This window comes from Colossoma macropomum, unplaced genomic scaffold, assembly GCF_904425465.1.
Source record: "Colossoma macropomum unplaced genomic scaffold, Colossoma_macropomum, whole genome shotgun sequence".
Taxonomy (NCBI): domain Eukaryota; kingdom Metazoa; phylum Chordata; class Actinopteri; order Characiformes; family Serrasalmidae; genus Colossoma; species Colossoma macropomum.
The window spans coordinates 10,002,234-10,020,832 of NW_023494791.1; the positions used below are offsets into that span (position 1 = coordinate 10,002,234).

The following is an 18,599-nucleotide window of genomic DNA, read 5'->3' on the forward strand; positions in this document are numbered from 1 at the left end:
ATTGTCTGACTCATATAGACCCGGAGTTTCACGTTACCTAATTACTCAAGTGTATATAAATGTGTTGATTTTCTGCAGATATCAGATTATTCATTCAAACGTACTATAATGGTGAACAATTCTGACTCAGTAAATTTCCCTAGAAAGGCGCATTTCACACCGAACCACTGAATGATTAAGCAATTTTGCAAAATCAGTTGAGTTCCCCTTTAAAGCTCAGTAGTTAAAGGAATATCAGATCAGTATTGGCCCATACTCAAGGTTATTGGTATCAGGAACGAGAAAGTTGTATCTGTGCCATCTCTAGTCATAAATATAGTGTTTATAGAATTAAAAAGAACTTATTTAAAGACAGCTAAATAAATCTATTGTCATCTAATCTAATCACAAGAGCCATGAAAAAGACTTTTTCCTGTTCTAAAGTAAAGTATAACAGCATGTCATTTGAACACAACAACCCTGTTGTTTGTGGCGGGGGGCCACTGCATAAACATACAAAAAACATTTATATTGTTCAGAGTAGAAACAGGAGTGAATCACAGTTGGCATTACAGTCAGTAACCATTTGTAGGGTCAGGCTTAGCTTTTAAGCTTCATTAATTTTCCATAAAGTAACTAATTCTAATTTAATATACTAAGTGACTATGAACATGTGTGGGCTCCAGAAATGCATCACTCTCTTTAACAAGCAGTGTAGGTTATAACAGTCAGACTTTAGGATCACTGTAAAGCTGAAGTTATCAGCTTTGAATTCAAGGAAAATTACAGGCTTTGCAGTGGACCATCTGACAGTATCTGATTCAGACGGGTCAAGGACGCATCATTCTACTGGCCAACTTCAATCAGTGTGTAATGACGGTCAGCCAGACGAGTGTGTGGGAGGCTAGCCATGCTTGAGAGACTGTGACAAAAGCTTAGTGTTTTGTATGACCACAGCTTGTGCTCTTTTGACCTCCTTTTACCGTAAGTATTAGAACTCTGGCCTTTAAAGATCCATCCAAAGCACTTGTCTCTGATAGTTTTCCGCAACTTTGAGCCAAGGAATGTGTGAAGTGTTTGTGTGTGAGCGAGGGAGGGAGGGAGGGAGGGAGGGAGACTGCCCCACAAGTGGTATATTGTTAAATTCAACTGCAGATTTTTGTTCTACACATCTTTTTTATTTTTTGCTTGTTAACCTTACCTGACAGGAGGTCATACAACTTTTTGAGCATGTAGTGCTGGTGCTATTAAAGTTGCAAGGTTTTTAGCACAGATTAAAATATTGTAGCACTGAAACACTTCAATAAAAACTACCTTATAATTATTCTAAGTATTCATCCCAAATAGTGCAACAATTTGTAATTTTAACTGTAAAAAAACAGAAATAGCCTGAATAATAATGCTCATTGCATGAAATATGCAGAATTAATTCTGATGCCTACATTGGGGCACTATTTAACCCTTGTGTGGTGTTCATGTTGTTGTAACTCAGTGGGTCTGTTGGACCCATTGTTTTTTAAAATCAATACAGCCATAATAATGTATGTGAAAATACCAGATGTTTAAAATGTCACAAGAGGTCAGCGTAGAGTTCTCCTTTAGCAGCTGTAGCCAGTCAGCAGCCTGTCCATGTTGTCCACCCTCACACACACACACACACACACATATATACAAACACATACACACACACACTAACAGCAGGCCATGTATGAGGAGAACAGAGTGAAGGACACAGCACCTCCACACTTTTATCAACCGCAGGTTCACCCAACACTACATACATACATACATACATACATCATCTAAACCGCTTATCCTTCTGGGTCACGGTGGGGTGCTGGAGCCTATCCCAGCTGTCATTGGGCGGAAGGCAGGATACACCCTGGACAGGTCGCCAGTCCATCACAGGGCAGACAGACAGACATCCAACACCACATGTGTAATATAAGTGTGTGGGGGGTGAACAGTGTGAAGTCACTGAAAATGTGTTATTTTATATGTTCTTCACAGAAAATGAGCAAAGGACAAAGAATATGAGGCTCAAATAATAATACATTGCATCATTTTTTTCTTTTGGTAAACATTGAAAATGAGTCCCACAGACCCCAACACCACACAAGGGTTAACATAAACTCACTCCAGCAGGATTTTGCATATGGTTGCTGTCACAAATTTCAGAACAGGAAGCAAGACATTTGAATCTGTTCGTCAGTGTGCGAGTTACCAGATGGACTGCAACTACCATAAACACTAGAAATCAACCTGTGTCACATTTCGCATAACTACACTTATGAGAAGAGTTCACAGTTTCATGAGCACTAGGACTTGAGCAAATGTTTGAATGTATGTGTGTAGACTACACATGAAGTTTCTTATATTCACACAGGATTCATTTTGTCTAACATGTGCAACAGTATTGTTGCATGTGCAGCCCTGCCTACCATCTCAATTGCTGTACTTTCAGAGAATTTGGAGATAATCATTAAAATGTGCCTCCGTATTAGGACACATGAGTGCCCATGTTTAGCATGTTTCTGTCTGCTATTATCACTATATAAAAGAAGCTTGAGGCTACCTTTATTGTTGCACTGTGATAGGTTGTGAGTGAGCGTTCATATGTTCAAAACAGAGTTGAGATGAAGAGCTTATTACTGATTTGTTTAATCAGATTAATGATGAACGGAGACTGTCAAGTATTTTTTCTTTCAAAATGGCACTTGGATTATGTTTACTGGTGGGTGCCTTTTAGCCTCAGCATTAAAGCTCTAAATAGACCTTGACCTTGGTGTTTCCACCTCTTTAATTTTTTGTGTAACTCATTGTCCTAAATAAATGACCGGATAGTCTGTTTCCTCTCTGGACCTGCAGGTCACAGTAACCCAGTCGAATCATTTTGCGTTTGTGTGTGTGTGTGACAAAGAATGAGAGACGAAAGCTGAGATTTTCTTTTCTTTTTGTGAACTTGTATTATGTGTCTAAGTACTGTGCAAAAGTCAGTGACCTCCCTTTCATTTATTTAGTTTCCAGTCAAAACAGCCGTTAAGTTTGAGTAATTCTAATGTATTTAACAGAAAGTCACACAAAAAACCTCCAGTAAGTATAATATCAAATCTGTCAGTATTGAAATGGTACTTAAAGCTTTCACCTTGGAGAGAGAGGAGAAAATCAAGCTCCACTCTTGATTCAGATCTGGAAACATCCACAGGTGTTTCAGTCTATCCTTCCACTGTGAAGGGCTTCCTCTGCAAGAAAAATTTGTGCTAGAACGCTGAAACTTTATGTCTGAGATGTACAATACGCTTTTATGCACTGATTAGACTAAATTTATATTTGGTAATCTTGGATTGTGAGAAGCAGAAAATGCAACCAACGTCTAAGACTGAACTTTGGAGGTGTGGAAAAATATCCCTGCAGATATCTCGGAAAAACTGAAAGTGAGCCCCCCAAAAAACGCTAGCTGTAATAAAGGCAAAGCGTGGACGCACTAAATACTGAGAAATGTGACATTATGTTTAGCAGATGATAAAGTTTTCTCATTTAATCCAGACACATATAAAATAACATCTTAATTTTAATTCCTTGGCTGGAATGAACAGCACAGATGTTGTGGTGAGTCAACAGTATTCAGACACTGAAGGAAGGTTGAATGGGGAGAATGTGCTGAAAGTCACAATATTGTCTCAGTGTGGTATTTTGAAGGGTTTCAGCATTTGCATGGCATGTGGACTGTTTAGAAAACTGTGATTTAAACTGGCACTTGTGTTATGTACAGTATGAGCCAGAGGCTTTGCCTGTAAGCTTGTTCAAATTCCTGCGATTTCTTTCTTTTGAGTGTGTGTTGTTTTAGGCTTTTTTTTATTTGCCATGGTTGATTGTTATCTGATATACTCGAAGGGCAGTGAACTAATCCTTTGAAAACTGTAGCCATTTACATAAGCTAATCTCTCTTATGGACACTTCCTTGTTACCTACAGTCCTGCAGTGGGTTTTCTTCTGACAACATATATATAATCAATATCAAATATCTCAGTATCCAAAAAATTCTCTTTGAGTAAAAAAAAAAGAATCAGTGAAAATGAGTAGTTTTTGAAGCACATTACCTTATTGGGACCATCTTACCAGTCCTTTGAAACTAGCTTAGCCCTGTTTTTGCACTGTTTGTCCTTCACAATCAGAACATCTGCCCAGAAAATATATGAAAACAAACACACAGTCACACACACAGATGCATGTTTATTGTTTATGTTGTGTTGCAGATGCAGCAGTTGGAGTCACAAGTTTTGGAGGCAGAGAGGCGGGCAAGTGAGGCAAACCAACAGGTAAACACTGGCAGCGTCTTGTATGTATCTTATGTTTCACCATGTGTTTGTGTGTCCATGGCAAACAGTGCTGATACTGTACAGTACTGTGCAAAAGTCAGAGACCACCCTTTCTTGGAAGTGTTCATAATGTCTTCTGTTACTTCCAAAGATCAGTCAATGAAACCTTAGTCCACATCTCAGACCTCAGATGCCCAGTTTCACTGTTCTAGTGCTGTTTAATATATTTGTTAATTATTACATGTTTCTGCTTTTTTCTGACGTTCAAAATAACTTAAACTTAATTGCTGTTTTGACTGGATATTGAATAAACAAGAGGGTGATCTCTGACTTCTGTGCAGTGCTGTATATCCAGGTCATTGATCGTGTGTGTTATGTTTGTATTTAAGGTGCAGTGGATGGAGGAGCGTCTGAAGGCTGCAGATGTGCAGTCCAGTGACTCTGAGCTGAGGCTGTTCAGACGCTGTCAGGACCTCCAGGCTGCTCTGCAGGAGAAAGAGGAGCTCATTACTGCGCTGGAGCAGCAGCTGGAGGAACAGGTCGGTACCTCACCCAGTCACCAGAGAGCAGGCAGGACCTTTCACACTCCTCATATAATTGGAAACATTTTTCATTTAAAGGGCCCTCACACATTTTTTAATTCCCTCACAACCATTTTCCAACCTCTTTTTATCCCTTAGAATTAAATAGGCCATTCTTGTTCCTAGGTCTTTAAGACTTCAATATGTAAAATAACTCTTTTTTGATTGGTTGCCCTGTTTTTACAATCGTTCAGAAAGCAGGATGGGTCAAAACACTACTTATAACATCAATGTGAATGGGTGGAGCTAAACTGCTGAAGGCTGAATAGGCAGATATATGTAAATATATTTGTTTTTGTGACATGATTTGGCAGCCTAATTTCCATATATGGACCGCGTGGACTGGAGAGCGAATGGTATATATTGAAATTTTATGCTAATTTATTATTTAAAAAGAAGGACAGTTTTCCGTGATATGAGCCCTTTAGATGTTTGTTAAAAAGATAGGATTGCCATTGTGTACAAGAGTCACAATATTACTTTTAAATACATTTCAAGTCCTTATTTATTTATTTATTTATTTATTGGATTTAGAAACTTTTGAAGCCTTTTCTTAGCAAAGATTTGATTATCAGTCAGTTCTCAATTAAACAATAACCAGCATTGCTTATGCATTAAAAGCAGGTTCTCATCCTGGAGTGTTTTTTTGTTTTTTTTGGTTCTTAGAACTGTTCATAGTATTTGAAGGAGATGTTTGCAGCAGCAGTCAGGCATGCATCATCTGTAAAGCTCCCCTCAGTATTTTCAAAAGGCTCAGACAAATCCTAGGAATTTGTTGGGCTTTAGTAACTTAATGTCCATGGATGCGACTGCCCAGAGGCCTAATTCTCCTTCTCTCCTACAGAAACAGAGCCGAATCCAAGACGCCAAGACTGTAGAGGAGAAAGCGGCAAAGATCAAGGAGTGGGTGATGCGGAAGCTGAATGAGGTTTGTTTGTACGTTCATATGTGTGTATGTACCTGTCTGTGTGCCACAGTGTTGTATCTGATTTCCTTGTGGATTTAGTTTGAAGCAGAAAATGCCTCCCTGAGGGAAACGAACCAGCAGCAGGAGACTCAGATACTGGAACTGAAAAGACAGATTCAAGGTACGGTTACATAAGCACATAAACGCACAGAACAACTTTGTGTCAGTACAATATCTACACTAGTTATAGTGCCAGTCACGACTTGGGCACACCTAACTGAATATGCACTTTTCTTATTCTTAAAGTCATTTTGATCAAAAGGCTTATGTTTAAATGTGAATGAAATTTGCCTGAGTCAAATACAAATAGTGAAGGGGATGCCAATGTATGAAATTATTTCGCAAACAAAAATAATTCACTTTTAAATTATCATCTCAGGAAGCTCCTCAGGAAGCTCCTCATGAAGCTACGAGAGTTGCTTTACACACCCTCTGTATTTTAACAATACCACAACTGTGAAAAGCTGCATCAAGGCAAAGGAGGCTACTTTGGAAAATCTTAAATAGATAAGATAGAAAGTTTGATTTAGTCAATATCATGAAAAACTGAATTTCCCCCACATTTTTTTAAATAAGAGTTCATTGTAGTATGTATTTTTCTTACAGATTTAAAGTTCCCCAGTCCAAACAGTCCATATATGGAAACTAAGCTCCAAAAACCACCCATTTCTAGTTCACTAGTTTTGTGATGTTATGCAATCCACTTTATTTACATATATCCTCCTATTCAGTCTATAGCACTTTAGCCCAGCCAACGCACTCTGAAAGTATAAGGAGTGTTGCAACACAGATCGCTTTTCAAATAAGGTACAGTACAGGACAGGGGTCACTTACATCCCTCAGTCTTAAAGGTACAATAACAAACACAGCTTATTTATGTCTAAGGGATGAAGAGAGGTTGGAAAATTGTCACGTAAATGTTAATTATGACTAATTTTGCTACATAAAACCACACAAATTGGCTGTATCATCAGGAGATCGTGAGCTTGATTCCTGGTGATGCTACGGCCATCTGTGGCCAGGAGTCTAAGAGAGCACAATTGGCCTTTCTCTATGGGGGTGTAGGTTTGTCCCCCCTATTCTCCCATCACCCAGCGCGATGCCAGAACTGGCAGTTGACGCTTTCCTCCAAGCAAGTTCAGCTCTCCAATGATTTTGCATTAGCAGCAGTTCAAAAACATGGTGCCGCTTCACAGGTCTCGAAAGCTTGTGCTAGCTTTCGCCCTCCTAGTGCTGGTGGTATTGTGTTGGTGGAGACCTAATTAGTGGATGGAATTGGTACACAAATGTCAAAAGTGGAAGAATATAAAATGCAAGAAAGTTGAAAATTATATGGGCCCTTTAAACTTGTTGATGTCTGACAATTACACGTTATTACATAGTTTTGATGTCTTCACTATTAGTCTAAAATATGAAAAATAGTAACAAAAGCTTTTTATGAGTAAGTGTATCCATTCTTTTTTAACTAATACTGTAGTTTGCAGCCTTCCTTCTCAATTTCTAGTTGTAATGTAATGTAATGTTTCTGCGTGTCAGTCCTGGAGCAGGCCGTTGGAGCCCACACCAAACCCGGAGAGGCTCAGCGGCTCAGCAGTCTGACCTTCGGCTGCTTCCAGGTCCGAGGGAAGAGCCTTCAGGTGCTGACAGGTCCAGTGCCAGCTCAGAAGAGCAACAGCAGTGTGTGTACACACCACATGCGCACGGACTGCAGGAGACCCTCCACCGGTCAGAGACATCATTACTATATATGATCTTAAAGTCACTGTGATTCAGAAATAACAATTACAGATTGTCCTTCCATACTGTGATGTACATCTGAGAGAAACTCTGTATCAGGGAGGGTCTCTGAGCTAGCTAGGTGCTTTGTTTGATGATAGGTGCGGTGGGAATGGAAATGGAAACTTCATATTATTGGTTAATATTATTTTGCTCTGCCATTAAGACCTTAATTGAGGCATTAAAATGTCATAGGATATGAACTAACAAGGAAAACAATAACAGTTAGATTTCAGGTTGTATTCAGAGGAATAGTTAAGTTAAAAATTAAGTTTACATCCTTTACCGTATATGTAGTCAATCCAACAAGTCTATCTGAGATTACTTAACAACCTCATGTGTGATGCTTTAGGCATGCAGTTTGCACAGTGCTAATTAGTGAGGCATAAGCGATGAGGTATATTACTTGTTGGTTGGACTAGGCCGATGCCTCCAGTGCAAAAAACTTTGTCTTGGCTGAAGAAAAATTGGGGAAAATTGATGACATTTGATTTGTTTGCTGAACCTTTACCTTAATGAAAGCTAATAGTAATTGCACAGACCATCAACCCAAAAGTAAATATGTTTTGGACCTTCCAATACAGCCAACCTCATTGTCAGTCATTGTAATGTACATAATAGTGTGCAATAGTATACAAGGTATACACCAACTGGCCACTTCATTACATACACCTACCTTGTGTCTACATTCATAGTCCATTTTATCAGCTCCACTTACCATATAGGTGCACTTTGTAGTTCTACAATTACAGACCCCTTTCACACTGATGTGCCATTGCAGTGCTGGGAATTTTGTGTAAGTTTGTGTTGTGCTGGTCTGAGCAATCAGACACAGTAATCAGACAGTCAGCACAAAACAGTTGCTGCTGGAGTTATTAAAGTTTTGTTAAGTCTTGTTCAATTACTGTCCACTCTGTAAGACACACCTACCTTGTTGATTCGCCTTGTAAAGTCATTATAAAGACCTTATAAAGCCATTATAAAGTCATAGGACAGTATCTCATCTGTTGCTGCACAGTTTGTGTTGGTTATCCTGTAGTCCTTCATCAGTGGTCACAGGACGCTGCTGGCTGGATATTTTTGATTGGTGGACTATTCTCAGTCCTGCAGTGACACTGAGGTGTTGAAAAACTCCAGCAGCACTGCTGTGCCTGATCCACTCAGACTCACAACATACACTAACACGCCACCAATGCTGAGAGTGATCCACCACCCAAATAATACGCGCTCTGTGGTGGTCCTGGGGGGGGCCTGACCATTGAAGAACGGGGTGAAAGGGGTAGAGTATGCAGAGAAACAGATGGACTACAGTCTGTAATTGTAGAACCACAAACTGCACCTATATGGTAAGTGGAGCTGATAAAATGGACAATGATTGTAGTTACCAAGATGTGTACCTAGTGAAGTGGCCAGTTAGTGTACATGTTCACTGTATAAATGTAATGCACCAAAGTATTTGGTAAAGCTGTTTATTTAACTATAGGAATGAAATAACCCTGGTTTTCTGTGTTCCTTCTCAGACCATGGCATAAAACAGACTTCTGAGGCCGAGAATGGGACTCCCAGTTGTAGAACAGAATCAGAGGAGGTGAAGGACGGTGAAGCTGTGAGTGATGCTCTGTCTCGTGATGTCTTCTCCATCCTGTCCAGCGCTGCCTCTGATAGCGAAGCAGTTGCGTGCAGTGGCCTGGAGCTCAGTCGACCCACCAGTGAAGCCTACCTGACAGCCTCCGACGACAGCAGCTCACTCTTCGATGATGACATGCAGCGGACGGGGGGTCCCTCCTTCTGCCTCCCAGGAACAGACACTATGGCCAAGATCAAAGGTTGCAAAAAGGCAGACCTAGAGGACATCTGCTCAGATGAGTTGAATAAGCGCTTCCAGTCGCAGTGCCTTAATTCTTCGTCCTCCTCCAGCGAGGCCAACACCCCGAGCCCCATCCTGACCCCCGCCCTCACCCCAAAGCGCCCCACGCCTTCGCAGGACACCCAGGACACGCCTGCCTCCCCCAAGCAGCCACGACTGCGGACCCCCAACACCTTTAACGTTAGCGTAACAGTAGCTAAGAAGCACCTGAGTCAGCCTCAACTGTGCAGTGAAGTGGCCCATGGAAGAAGCCGCAACGCTATCAGCATGCTGCGTCCACTGAAGCCCCAGGAGACTGACCTGGACCTAGAGCAGGAGATGGAAACCAGTGAAGGGTCATCTCAAGCCCCAGTAGATGATCAGACGAAGCCTGATGCTTCTGCTGCTGTGCAAGGAAGCAAGCCTCCCACCCCTCCACTGCACAGGTTTCCCTCTTGGGTGAGAATGGGGCCTCATAAAGTGATAGTTAAAAAAAAAAAGAAATTTAATTCACTCAATTTTCAGTAAAGACGTGCATCCTATGATTTCTTCCTTTTGCATTGGAGCCATGAGGCTAATGTAGCTAATAAGTAATGGACACCCCACAATTAACATCATAGAAATTACATGCCTAAATAATCACACATACAAAAGCCTGTTTAAAACACTCAATTATTTCGCCATTATTTTTAAATTATGTTTTCTTCTCAGGAGAGCAGAATATACGCAGTGGCCAAATCTGGAATTCGGCTGTCGGAAACATCTTGCGCAGATGTAGCTAATAAAGGTAAAGTTTGTCATCTTGGTATGTGGCACTGTCATTTTTCTCCACTTTTAATGCAATTTCAAGTACACGTCAATTACGTATATTATGTAATATTATTTATGTTGTTATACAGGGAACAAACTTATGGCATTGCACTCTTCTGCAAATTATAGCGTACAATATTTGTATATTTATTTTTTTATGTTTATTTGTTTAGCATACTGGAAAAAGTAAATAGGCCACATTTTATATTTTGTTTTTTTTCAGTATGTTAAATTCAGCAAATAAACAATAATTGTGCTTTAAAATGTGCAGACATGTGTTCCCTGTAGAGACTTTGTTAACTTACTTTACAACTGCCCTCATTATCCCTCACATCCCACAAGAGCATCTCTCATCACACTCCACATCCATGATGAATGCTGGTGGATGAATAAGGTTATTTTGCTTTGCTTGTATAGTGAACACTCCTGGACAAAAATGGGCCAAGCCCAAAGTGGCAAAACATTAAGCTTTTAATGGTCTTAACAACAAACCATTAAACAAATAGGTAAAGTAACTTAATATGGGATAGCTTTTCTCTTTGATTTCATTAAATGTTGAAGTCTTGTGGGTAAATGTGCAGACAGCCTTTTAGAAGGTAGAGTCAGTATTTTTCCACTCAGCACTGACGGCTTCAAACAGTTGAAAAACATTGCCAGGCTAGTTTGTGTTAAATATGAGACTAAATACTCTCTATAGGGTTTAAATCTGGACACTGACCAGGCCAAAACCATCAGTAAAAACATTTTATTTGTATTTCTATTGTTATTTTATTTTATATGTACTTACATAAAGTGTACCTTAAAATGCATTAGTACTTATACCAATGGTTCCCAAACTGGCCCTCAAGTACCCCCAGATGGTCCATATTTTTGCTCTCTCGCTATATGTTAGGAGTTGAGATCAAACAAAAATGTGGACAGTCTTGTGAGGGTTTCCAGTTTAAGAACCACTGACCTACACTGTATCTGCCCTGTATTTTGGGTTTACCATCAGACCATAACTAATAACTATATAGATACTGGTCTTTCTCCAGTAGGTTCTGGTTCTATCTAAGGTGTATATCTCTGTGTGTGTCTGTGCTCATCTCAGTCCTGTACTCTTTACCCAGACTCCTCCCACCCATCCTCATACCCTGCCTTCATGCTCTACACATCCCTCATCTACAGGAACATGAGCACACCTGTCTACACCACAGTCAAAGGGGTAGGTGTGGCTTTTAGAGCCGAGTATTGTTCAGAAGACGATAAGGATGTGTATGTGGTCTTTTAGTACTGTGTTTTCTCCTGTAGAGGGCGACATTGCTAAGCAGTAGTCAGTTGTCAGAAGAGTCATCCAGCTCTGAGGAGGACGAGAGTTCTGAGGACTGTCTCTCGAACTCCGGCGAGGAGGAGAGCGGCTCGTACACCTCTGGCTCCATCTCCGGCAAAGGCAACAGCCATGACAGCCCCCGCTCTCTCAAGAGAGGTACACACTTAGGAAAGGAGTTGTCTAATCTCATCTGCAAAGAACAGGTGTAGTTGCAGGTTTTTATTTCAACCAAGCAGGTGATCAATTGTCCAAAGACTGAAACCAGTTGATTAAATGAGTAGAGTCAAATGTGCTCCTGCTTGTTTTGAATGAGCCCCTGCAGCCACACCAGCCCCTTGTGGACAAGATTAGACATCTTCGCCTTAGACTCTCTTTTTTTTTTGCCTCATCCACACTAAAACCCGACTAATATGAAAGTCCTGTCACCAATACCAGAACAATTTGTTGATCTGTTTTTAGTTTTATGATGTATTGTCCAATAACTACTAGGAATTACAAAAAAGTCTGATAAGCAAAAATATTGACCAGTATCATTTGATGTGATCAAATATTAAGCAGACTCAAGCACTGTTTAACTAAAACTAGAGAGATTTTCAGATTTCATGAACCCAAATAAACATCAGAAGTAATTAGAAGAAGAAATAATGAAGTCATAAACTCCCACTATACTTAACTCCACCTCCTCAGCGCTTGACAGTTTGTTTGGTTGTTGTTCAAAGCAGCAGCACAATGTATTTTTTAATATAACATTCATTCAGAGTCAAGAGACCACCCTTCATTTTTTTTATTTCCAGTCAAAACGGCCATTAAGTTATTCATTTATTCAAGGAGTTCTACATTTTTCAGTAGTTCTTTAGACAAAATGGACAAAAAAGCTGCGGATCAACGAAGAAGCTTCTGTCATTACTGGTGCTGTACTGACGTGATTTCCACTGATGCGGATAAATCTGTTCATTTTATCGGCCAAACTATATATTAGTCAGCCCCCAACACACATAATCACAGGTCTTTCCTTCTCCTCTGTTGCCTCAGCTGTGTCCCTGTCTTCGATGGCGTCTGAGAGTGATTACGCCATTCCACCGGATGCCTACTCTACTGATACAGAGTGCTCAGAGCCTGAGAACAAACTGCCAAAGACCTGCTCAGCCAGTAGTGACAGCGGCAAGAGTGTACGAAATACACACACGCGCACACACACAGTCATGTTCCACTAGTTTACTCACAGTTAATCATTCAAGAGGTAATGTTGTGGTGACCCAGGAGCCGATGGAAAAGTCTGGATACCTGTTGAAGATGGTGAAGACCTGGAAGAAGACGTGGAAGCGCCGTTGGTTCGTCCTGAAAGATGGAGAACTGCTGTATTACAAGTCACCGGTCAGTCTTGTGTGTACATGTAATGTAATTGCTCATAGTACATGATTATATGGCAGGATTAGTGGCTCCTGTTAGGGTGGTAAATGATTTCCTTTTTTGTAGAGCGATGTCATCCGCAAACCTCAAGGCCAAATTGAGCTCAGTGCTTCCAGCACCATTGCCCGTGGGGACGGCAAGCAAATGCTTCAGGTACTCTCCTGTAGTTATTGTCCACATGGAAGGAAACCTTGGCGTGTTTGTGCGTGTTTACATGTGTCTGAGTGTGTGTGTATGTGCTGGTCAGGTGGTGACGGGAAAGCGTGTGTATAATCTGAAGGCGGACTCTCCTAACCTGCTTGAGGAGTGGCTGAGGGTCCTGCAGTGCGTGCTGAGGGTTAAAGCAGCCAGTCCACTCTTCACCCAGCCTGATGTCCGGCCAGCCATGAGGGGACACCTGATAAAGGTTTTGCAATTATTGCCATTGTTTTCTGCTTAAAGGGGAATTATCATTTTTTCTAAATGTCTGCATAATTCAGTGGTTGAAATGTAAGCAATGTCATCCAGAGTGGTTTGATGCGAAATAGTTCATTTGTAGAGAAACTTACTGACTCTGATTTTATTACAGTGGTAGTGATAGGAACCAGGGGTCCTAATGTCTACAACACAAATATAGCCATTTTATTTACTATCCAAAACCACCAATGTATACAAGCCTTCTGATGTTTTTATAGGTAATGTTGATGATGGTAAAATAGTGGTAAATCTGAAAAAAAAAAAGTTTTCTTTGGGGACTATTTTGCCTTAGAACACCCTTAATGTATCCCTCCACCATGAACAGATTAGAATAAATTAAGTAAAAATAGGCCAAAACTACTGTAAAACAATGTCTCAGACATCAGGCTGAGTATTCATAACCATTTAATGTAATAACTTTCTGTGATGTAGCTTTTAGAGGCCTTAAGCTCTTCAGACGTCTGGTTCCTAACACTACCACTGTGAACAATTCTGACTTCCTAAGTTTCTCTAGAATTAAGTATTTTGCACCAAACTACACTGAATGACTTTGTTTACATCTTAACCATTTAATTAATCAGAATTTTTGAAAAATTGGTGGAGTTCCCCTTTAAGTCTACCCCACACAATAGAAAAAAAAGAAATTAAAAAAGTACAGCCACAGTCATATGCAAAAATTTGAACTCCTTGTATTTTCTAAGTGAAAATAAGTCACCACATCCACAGTGTGTTCACTGTAGAAGAACCTTTTTTCACAAAACATTTGACCAGGGGTGCCCAAACCTCTGAATAAGACTGTATATCAGATGTACCATGTAGGAATCGCAGCCTTTTTTATACATAGCACCCCAATTTAGGGTATTATATGTAATTAAACATCTTCCTTTCTGCTGTTATCTCTTAACTTCAAGAGTAAGTAAGAGTAAGTATCAGTACCACTAAAGCAGGCCATGAACACTCAGATGACGTCTATTAAAACAATTAGTAAAGCTTAGTTTCTCTGCCAAGTTACCTTATAATGTGTCTGTGTGCTTAAGAATTCACATAGCCCTGTGTTTGGTCATCCATTGCCTGGAATGATACCACATATTGGATGAGATGAGTTTGGTAAAAGATGAGATGAGTTTGGTAACAGTCAAGGTCTGTTGCTTGTTAGCAACATTAGCCTAGCATCTCCTGTTGTAAACTAAAGAAGCAAATGTTAGTTTTAAACTTTAAAAGTATACCATTCACTCCTCAGTCTGTATATGGAAACTAAGCTGCAAAAATGGCCCGTTTGGAAATCACCCTTTTTGTGATGTGACGGAAACCAACACATTTCATATATCCACCTATTCAGCCCATAGCAGTTAAGCCCCGCCCACTCAAAATGAAGTTGTTTCAGCCCCAACTACAATACACAATACAGAGCAGCCAATCAGAGCAGAGGTCATTTGCATATATCAGTCTTAAAGGCACAGTAACAAAAACAGACTTTTTAATTCTAAGAGAAAAAGAGAGGTTGGAAAATGGTCATTTGGGTACATAAAACCACACAAATGTTATACATGCACCTCAGGAAGATTAAATCAAATATTTAAGAAACGTAAGATATGGACCCTTTAAGGTGGTGTTAACGTAGAAGACTAAAATAATGTTTGTGCTTCTTTCAGGTAAAGCATGGCTATTCTAAACAGGTGTGGTGTGCGCTCATTGGGAAGACACTGTACTACTTCAGATGTCAAGAGGACAAGGTACACACTGCCCTCTGGTGCCATGACACCATCATTTTACACTCAAGTTTGTGTGTGTGTGTGTGTGTGTGTGTTTGTGTGTGTGTGTACTCATGCATGCTGCACTGTCTCTGCTCAGTTCCCTCTGGGTCAGATCAGGCTGTGGGAGGCACGTGTTGAAGAAGTGGAGCAGTCATGTGACTCAGATGAGGACAGTAAGAGGGAGCAGAGTGGGCTGTCTTCACACTCCACCATTTCCATCCAGCCCCTAAACCAGGCCCCCACTTACCTGCTTATAGACTCCCAGCATGAGAAGGTAACAGCAGGAACAGGCAGTAAACTAGCCTAACCCGCTCTCCCTGTTTAATTATTTTGGCACAGTAATGATGTTGTTACAGTATGAACTTTTTATCATGCTGACCTATAAATGTTCACTGTTTAATCCCGATGAGTCAGCTACTGTAACTGACAATCACCAAACTGGCGGAGCTTCAGTGGGTGCCGTGGGCTCTGTGCACCCATAGCTGACTAGACAGAAGAGCCTCAAGAATGTGTCATATTGTTTGTAATACAGTAGAGTGTTTGTAATTGCAGTAGAGTGAGCAAGAAGGTGTGCAGCAGGGTGACCGAACCCAGACAATCCTTCAGGTTAAATAGGGCAAAGGCTAGCTAACTTTGATGTTATATTTATTATATTTATTTCTGATATATTACATAATTATATAAATATATATGTATAATTATATGCCTGCAGTCTGGTGGAACGTGCACTCTTAAAAAAAAGATCTTCAAGTGTTTGTTAGTAAAGAAAATGGTTCTTTATAGAACCATGAACACTCAAAGAACCCTCGTGGTTAAAGAATTATTTGTATCATGAAAGAGTTCTTGAGATTGATGGAAGATGCGCTGTATATGGTTCTTTATAGAACCTTTTTGAAAATGGTTCTATAGCACACTAAAGTTCTGCCGCTGCTCAAACTGTAACAGTTTCGTGAAGAGAGGAGAATGGACAGAATGACCAATTAAAACTGGGGTTCCTGGCTTAATTTGACTTTCACACTGATCTGTTTTTTATCCCATGCTGTTTAGGCAGCGTGGCTTTATCACTTGTCAGTGGCAGCGGGTGCGAGCATGGGGCAGGTGGGGACCGAGTTTGAGCAGCTGGTTGGCAAACTGCTCAGTGTAGACGGTGAACCAGGTAGGACTGTACTCCTACACACTCTTAACATAAAGATGCAAGTTTTTTGAAGCAATGCCTTAGAAGAACCACTTTTGGTTCCCTGAAGAACATTTGTATTGACATGGTTCTCAACTCCTTAAATGGCCAGGGCCTGCCAGCAGGCCCAAAACTTTGCTACACACTTCTGTAACCTAAGAATAGTTCAACCAGTTTGCATTGAAATCCTTGTAGTTACTGAATAATGACCCATTGTATGTAATAAGCCTGAGATTTTAAGGTGTTAATAAAACATGAGATGTGTGAGTATAAAGAACCTCAATATAATGTATGGATGTGTCCGAGTGAATGCGTTTGGCTCAGTTTCCGTTACTCCTCCGCAGGCTCTCAGGTGTGGAGGCATCCCATGCTGTGCTTCAGTAAGGAAGGCCTAACTTCCCCTCTCACCACCCTGCCTTCACAAGCCCTGCAGACTGAAGCCATCAAACTTTTTAAGGTCAGAATACTGCCCAGCCATGCTGTGTACTGTTTTTATTATACATGCTTTTTTACATCTTTTTTAATTTTTATAACACCATTTAAAAACATCAGCTGCTTTTTCCACAGTTTGTGTTTCATTCTGAATGGACCAATAGCAATGGTCAAAAATCATTTGACATTAAATCTCATGACATTAGCGTACTGCTGTAAGACGTTTTGGTTACGGCAGTGACCATGTGCTGATTATGCCTCAGCACAACATCTCACTTATACCACCACTGCTGCCATATTAAATCTGCACCATGCTTCTTCTTCAGACATGCCAGCTCTTCATCAATGTAGCCATTGACACTCCGGCCATAGACTACCATGTGACACTGGCCCAGTGTGCACTACAGGTGTGTCTCACACACCCTGAGCTGCAGAACGAGATCTACTGCCAGCTCATCAAACAGACACGTAGGAGGCAGCCCCACGGCCAGCCAGGCCCGCTGCAGGTGATGGCATCTTGTATAGCCACACACACATTTAGGACATTAATGTGGAGATCACTGGGTTAGGAGGCCTTTCACAGGCTCACACATAGAGTAGAGAATTTTCATTCATTTGTGAGCTGTAGTGTAAAGTTCTCATTCATATGTTCTTAGTAATTTTAGTAACTTTAGTAATATTTTAGAATCCCCATTCATTTCTATGTAATAGTGTACACCAATCAGGCATAACATTATGACCACCTCCTTGTTTCTACGCTCATTGTCCATTTTATCAGCTCCACTTACTATATAGGTGCACTTTGTAGTTCTACAATTACAGACTGTAGTCCATCTGTTTCTCTGCATACTTTGTTAGCCCCCTTTTACCTTGTCCAACCCCCATGGACCCTCACAGAGCAGGTACTATTTGGGTGGTGGATCATTCTCAGCACTGCAGTTACACTGATGTGGTGGTGGTGTGATAGTGTGTGTTGTGCTGGTACGAGTGGATCAGACACAGCAGTGCTGCTGTAGTTTTTAAACACTGTGTCCACTCACTGTCCACTCTATTAGACACTCCTACCTTGTCAGTCCACCTTGTAGATGTAAAGTCAGAGACGATAGCTCATCTGCTGCTGCACAGTTTGTGTTGGTCATCCTCTAGTCCTTCATCCGTGGTCACAGGATGCTGCCCACAGGACGCTGTTGGCTGGATATTTTTGGTTGGTGGACTATTCTCAGTCCAGCAGTGACATTGGGGTGTTTAAAAACTCCAGCAGCACTGCTGTGTCTGATCCACTCGTACCAGCACAACACACACTAACACACCACCATCACGTCAGTGTTACTGCAGTGCTGAGAATGATCCACCACCCAAATAGTACCTGCTTCTGTGAGGGTCCACGGGGGTCCTGACCACTGAAGAACAGGGTAAAAGGGGGCTAACAAAGTATGCAGAGAATCAGATGGACTACAGTCTGTAATTGTAGAACTACAAAGTGCACCTATATAGTAAGTGGAGCTGATAAAATGGATAATGAGCGTAGAAACGAGGAGGTGGTCATAATGTTATGCCTGATCAGTGTAAATTTACATATAATTTCTGAGTAACAGTATAGAATTACATACTTCTGAGTAATAATCGTCATTGATTTCTGAGCAGTAGTACAGAATCCTCATTCATTTGTGGGCAATAGTATATAATTCTCATTCATCTGAGTAGTATTTATGAATATCTCGGAACAATTATTGACTCAAAACTGAACTTTGAAGCAAACTGTGAAGGAGACTGTCCTTTTTTCTCT

At 40.7% G+C, this 18,599-nt stretch overlaps 1 protein-coding gene across 2 annotated transcripts in view; it reads left to right on the forward strand.

Annotated features, from left to right (window-relative positions):
- Nucleotides 1-18,599, forward strand: part of plekhh2 (pleckstrin homology domain containing, family H (with MyTH4 domain) member 2) — a 45,984-nt gene that overhangs the window by 14,922 nt on the left and 12,463 nt on the right. For both annotated transcript variants that reach the window (XM_036573811.1, XM_036573812.1), the window contains exons 3-20: nt 4,236-4,298; nt 4,688-4,837; nt 5,724-5,807; nt 5,886-5,967; nt 7,383-7,571; nt 9,143-9,927; nt 10,180-10,255; nt 11,388-11,482; nt 11,569-11,743; nt 12,620-12,756; nt 12,848-12,961; nt 13,064-13,150; nt 13,245-13,403; nt 15,106-15,186; nt 15,305-15,481; nt 16,255-16,363; nt 16,726-16,838; nt 17,140-17,319. In XM_036573811.1, coding sequence (XP_036429704.1) covers nt 4,236-4,298; nt 4,688-4,837; nt 5,724-5,807; nt 5,886-5,967; nt 7,383-7,571; nt 9,143-9,927; nt 10,180-10,255; nt 11,388-11,482; nt 11,569-11,743; nt 12,620-12,756; nt 12,848-12,961; nt 13,064-13,150; nt 13,245-13,403; nt 15,106-15,186; nt 15,305-15,481; nt 16,255-16,363; nt 16,726-16,838; nt 17,140-17,319 — 2,856 coding nt within the window. The remainder of the gene's footprint in view (nt 1-4,235; nt 4,299-4,687; nt 4,838-5,723; nt 5,808-5,885; nt 5,968-7,382; nt 7,572-9,142; nt 9,928-10,179; nt 10,256-11,387; nt 11,483-11,568; nt 11,744-12,619; nt 12,757-12,847; nt 12,962-13,063; nt 13,151-13,244; nt 13,404-15,105; nt 15,187-15,304; nt 15,482-16,254; nt 16,364-16,725; nt 16,839-17,139; nt 17,320-18,599) is intronic.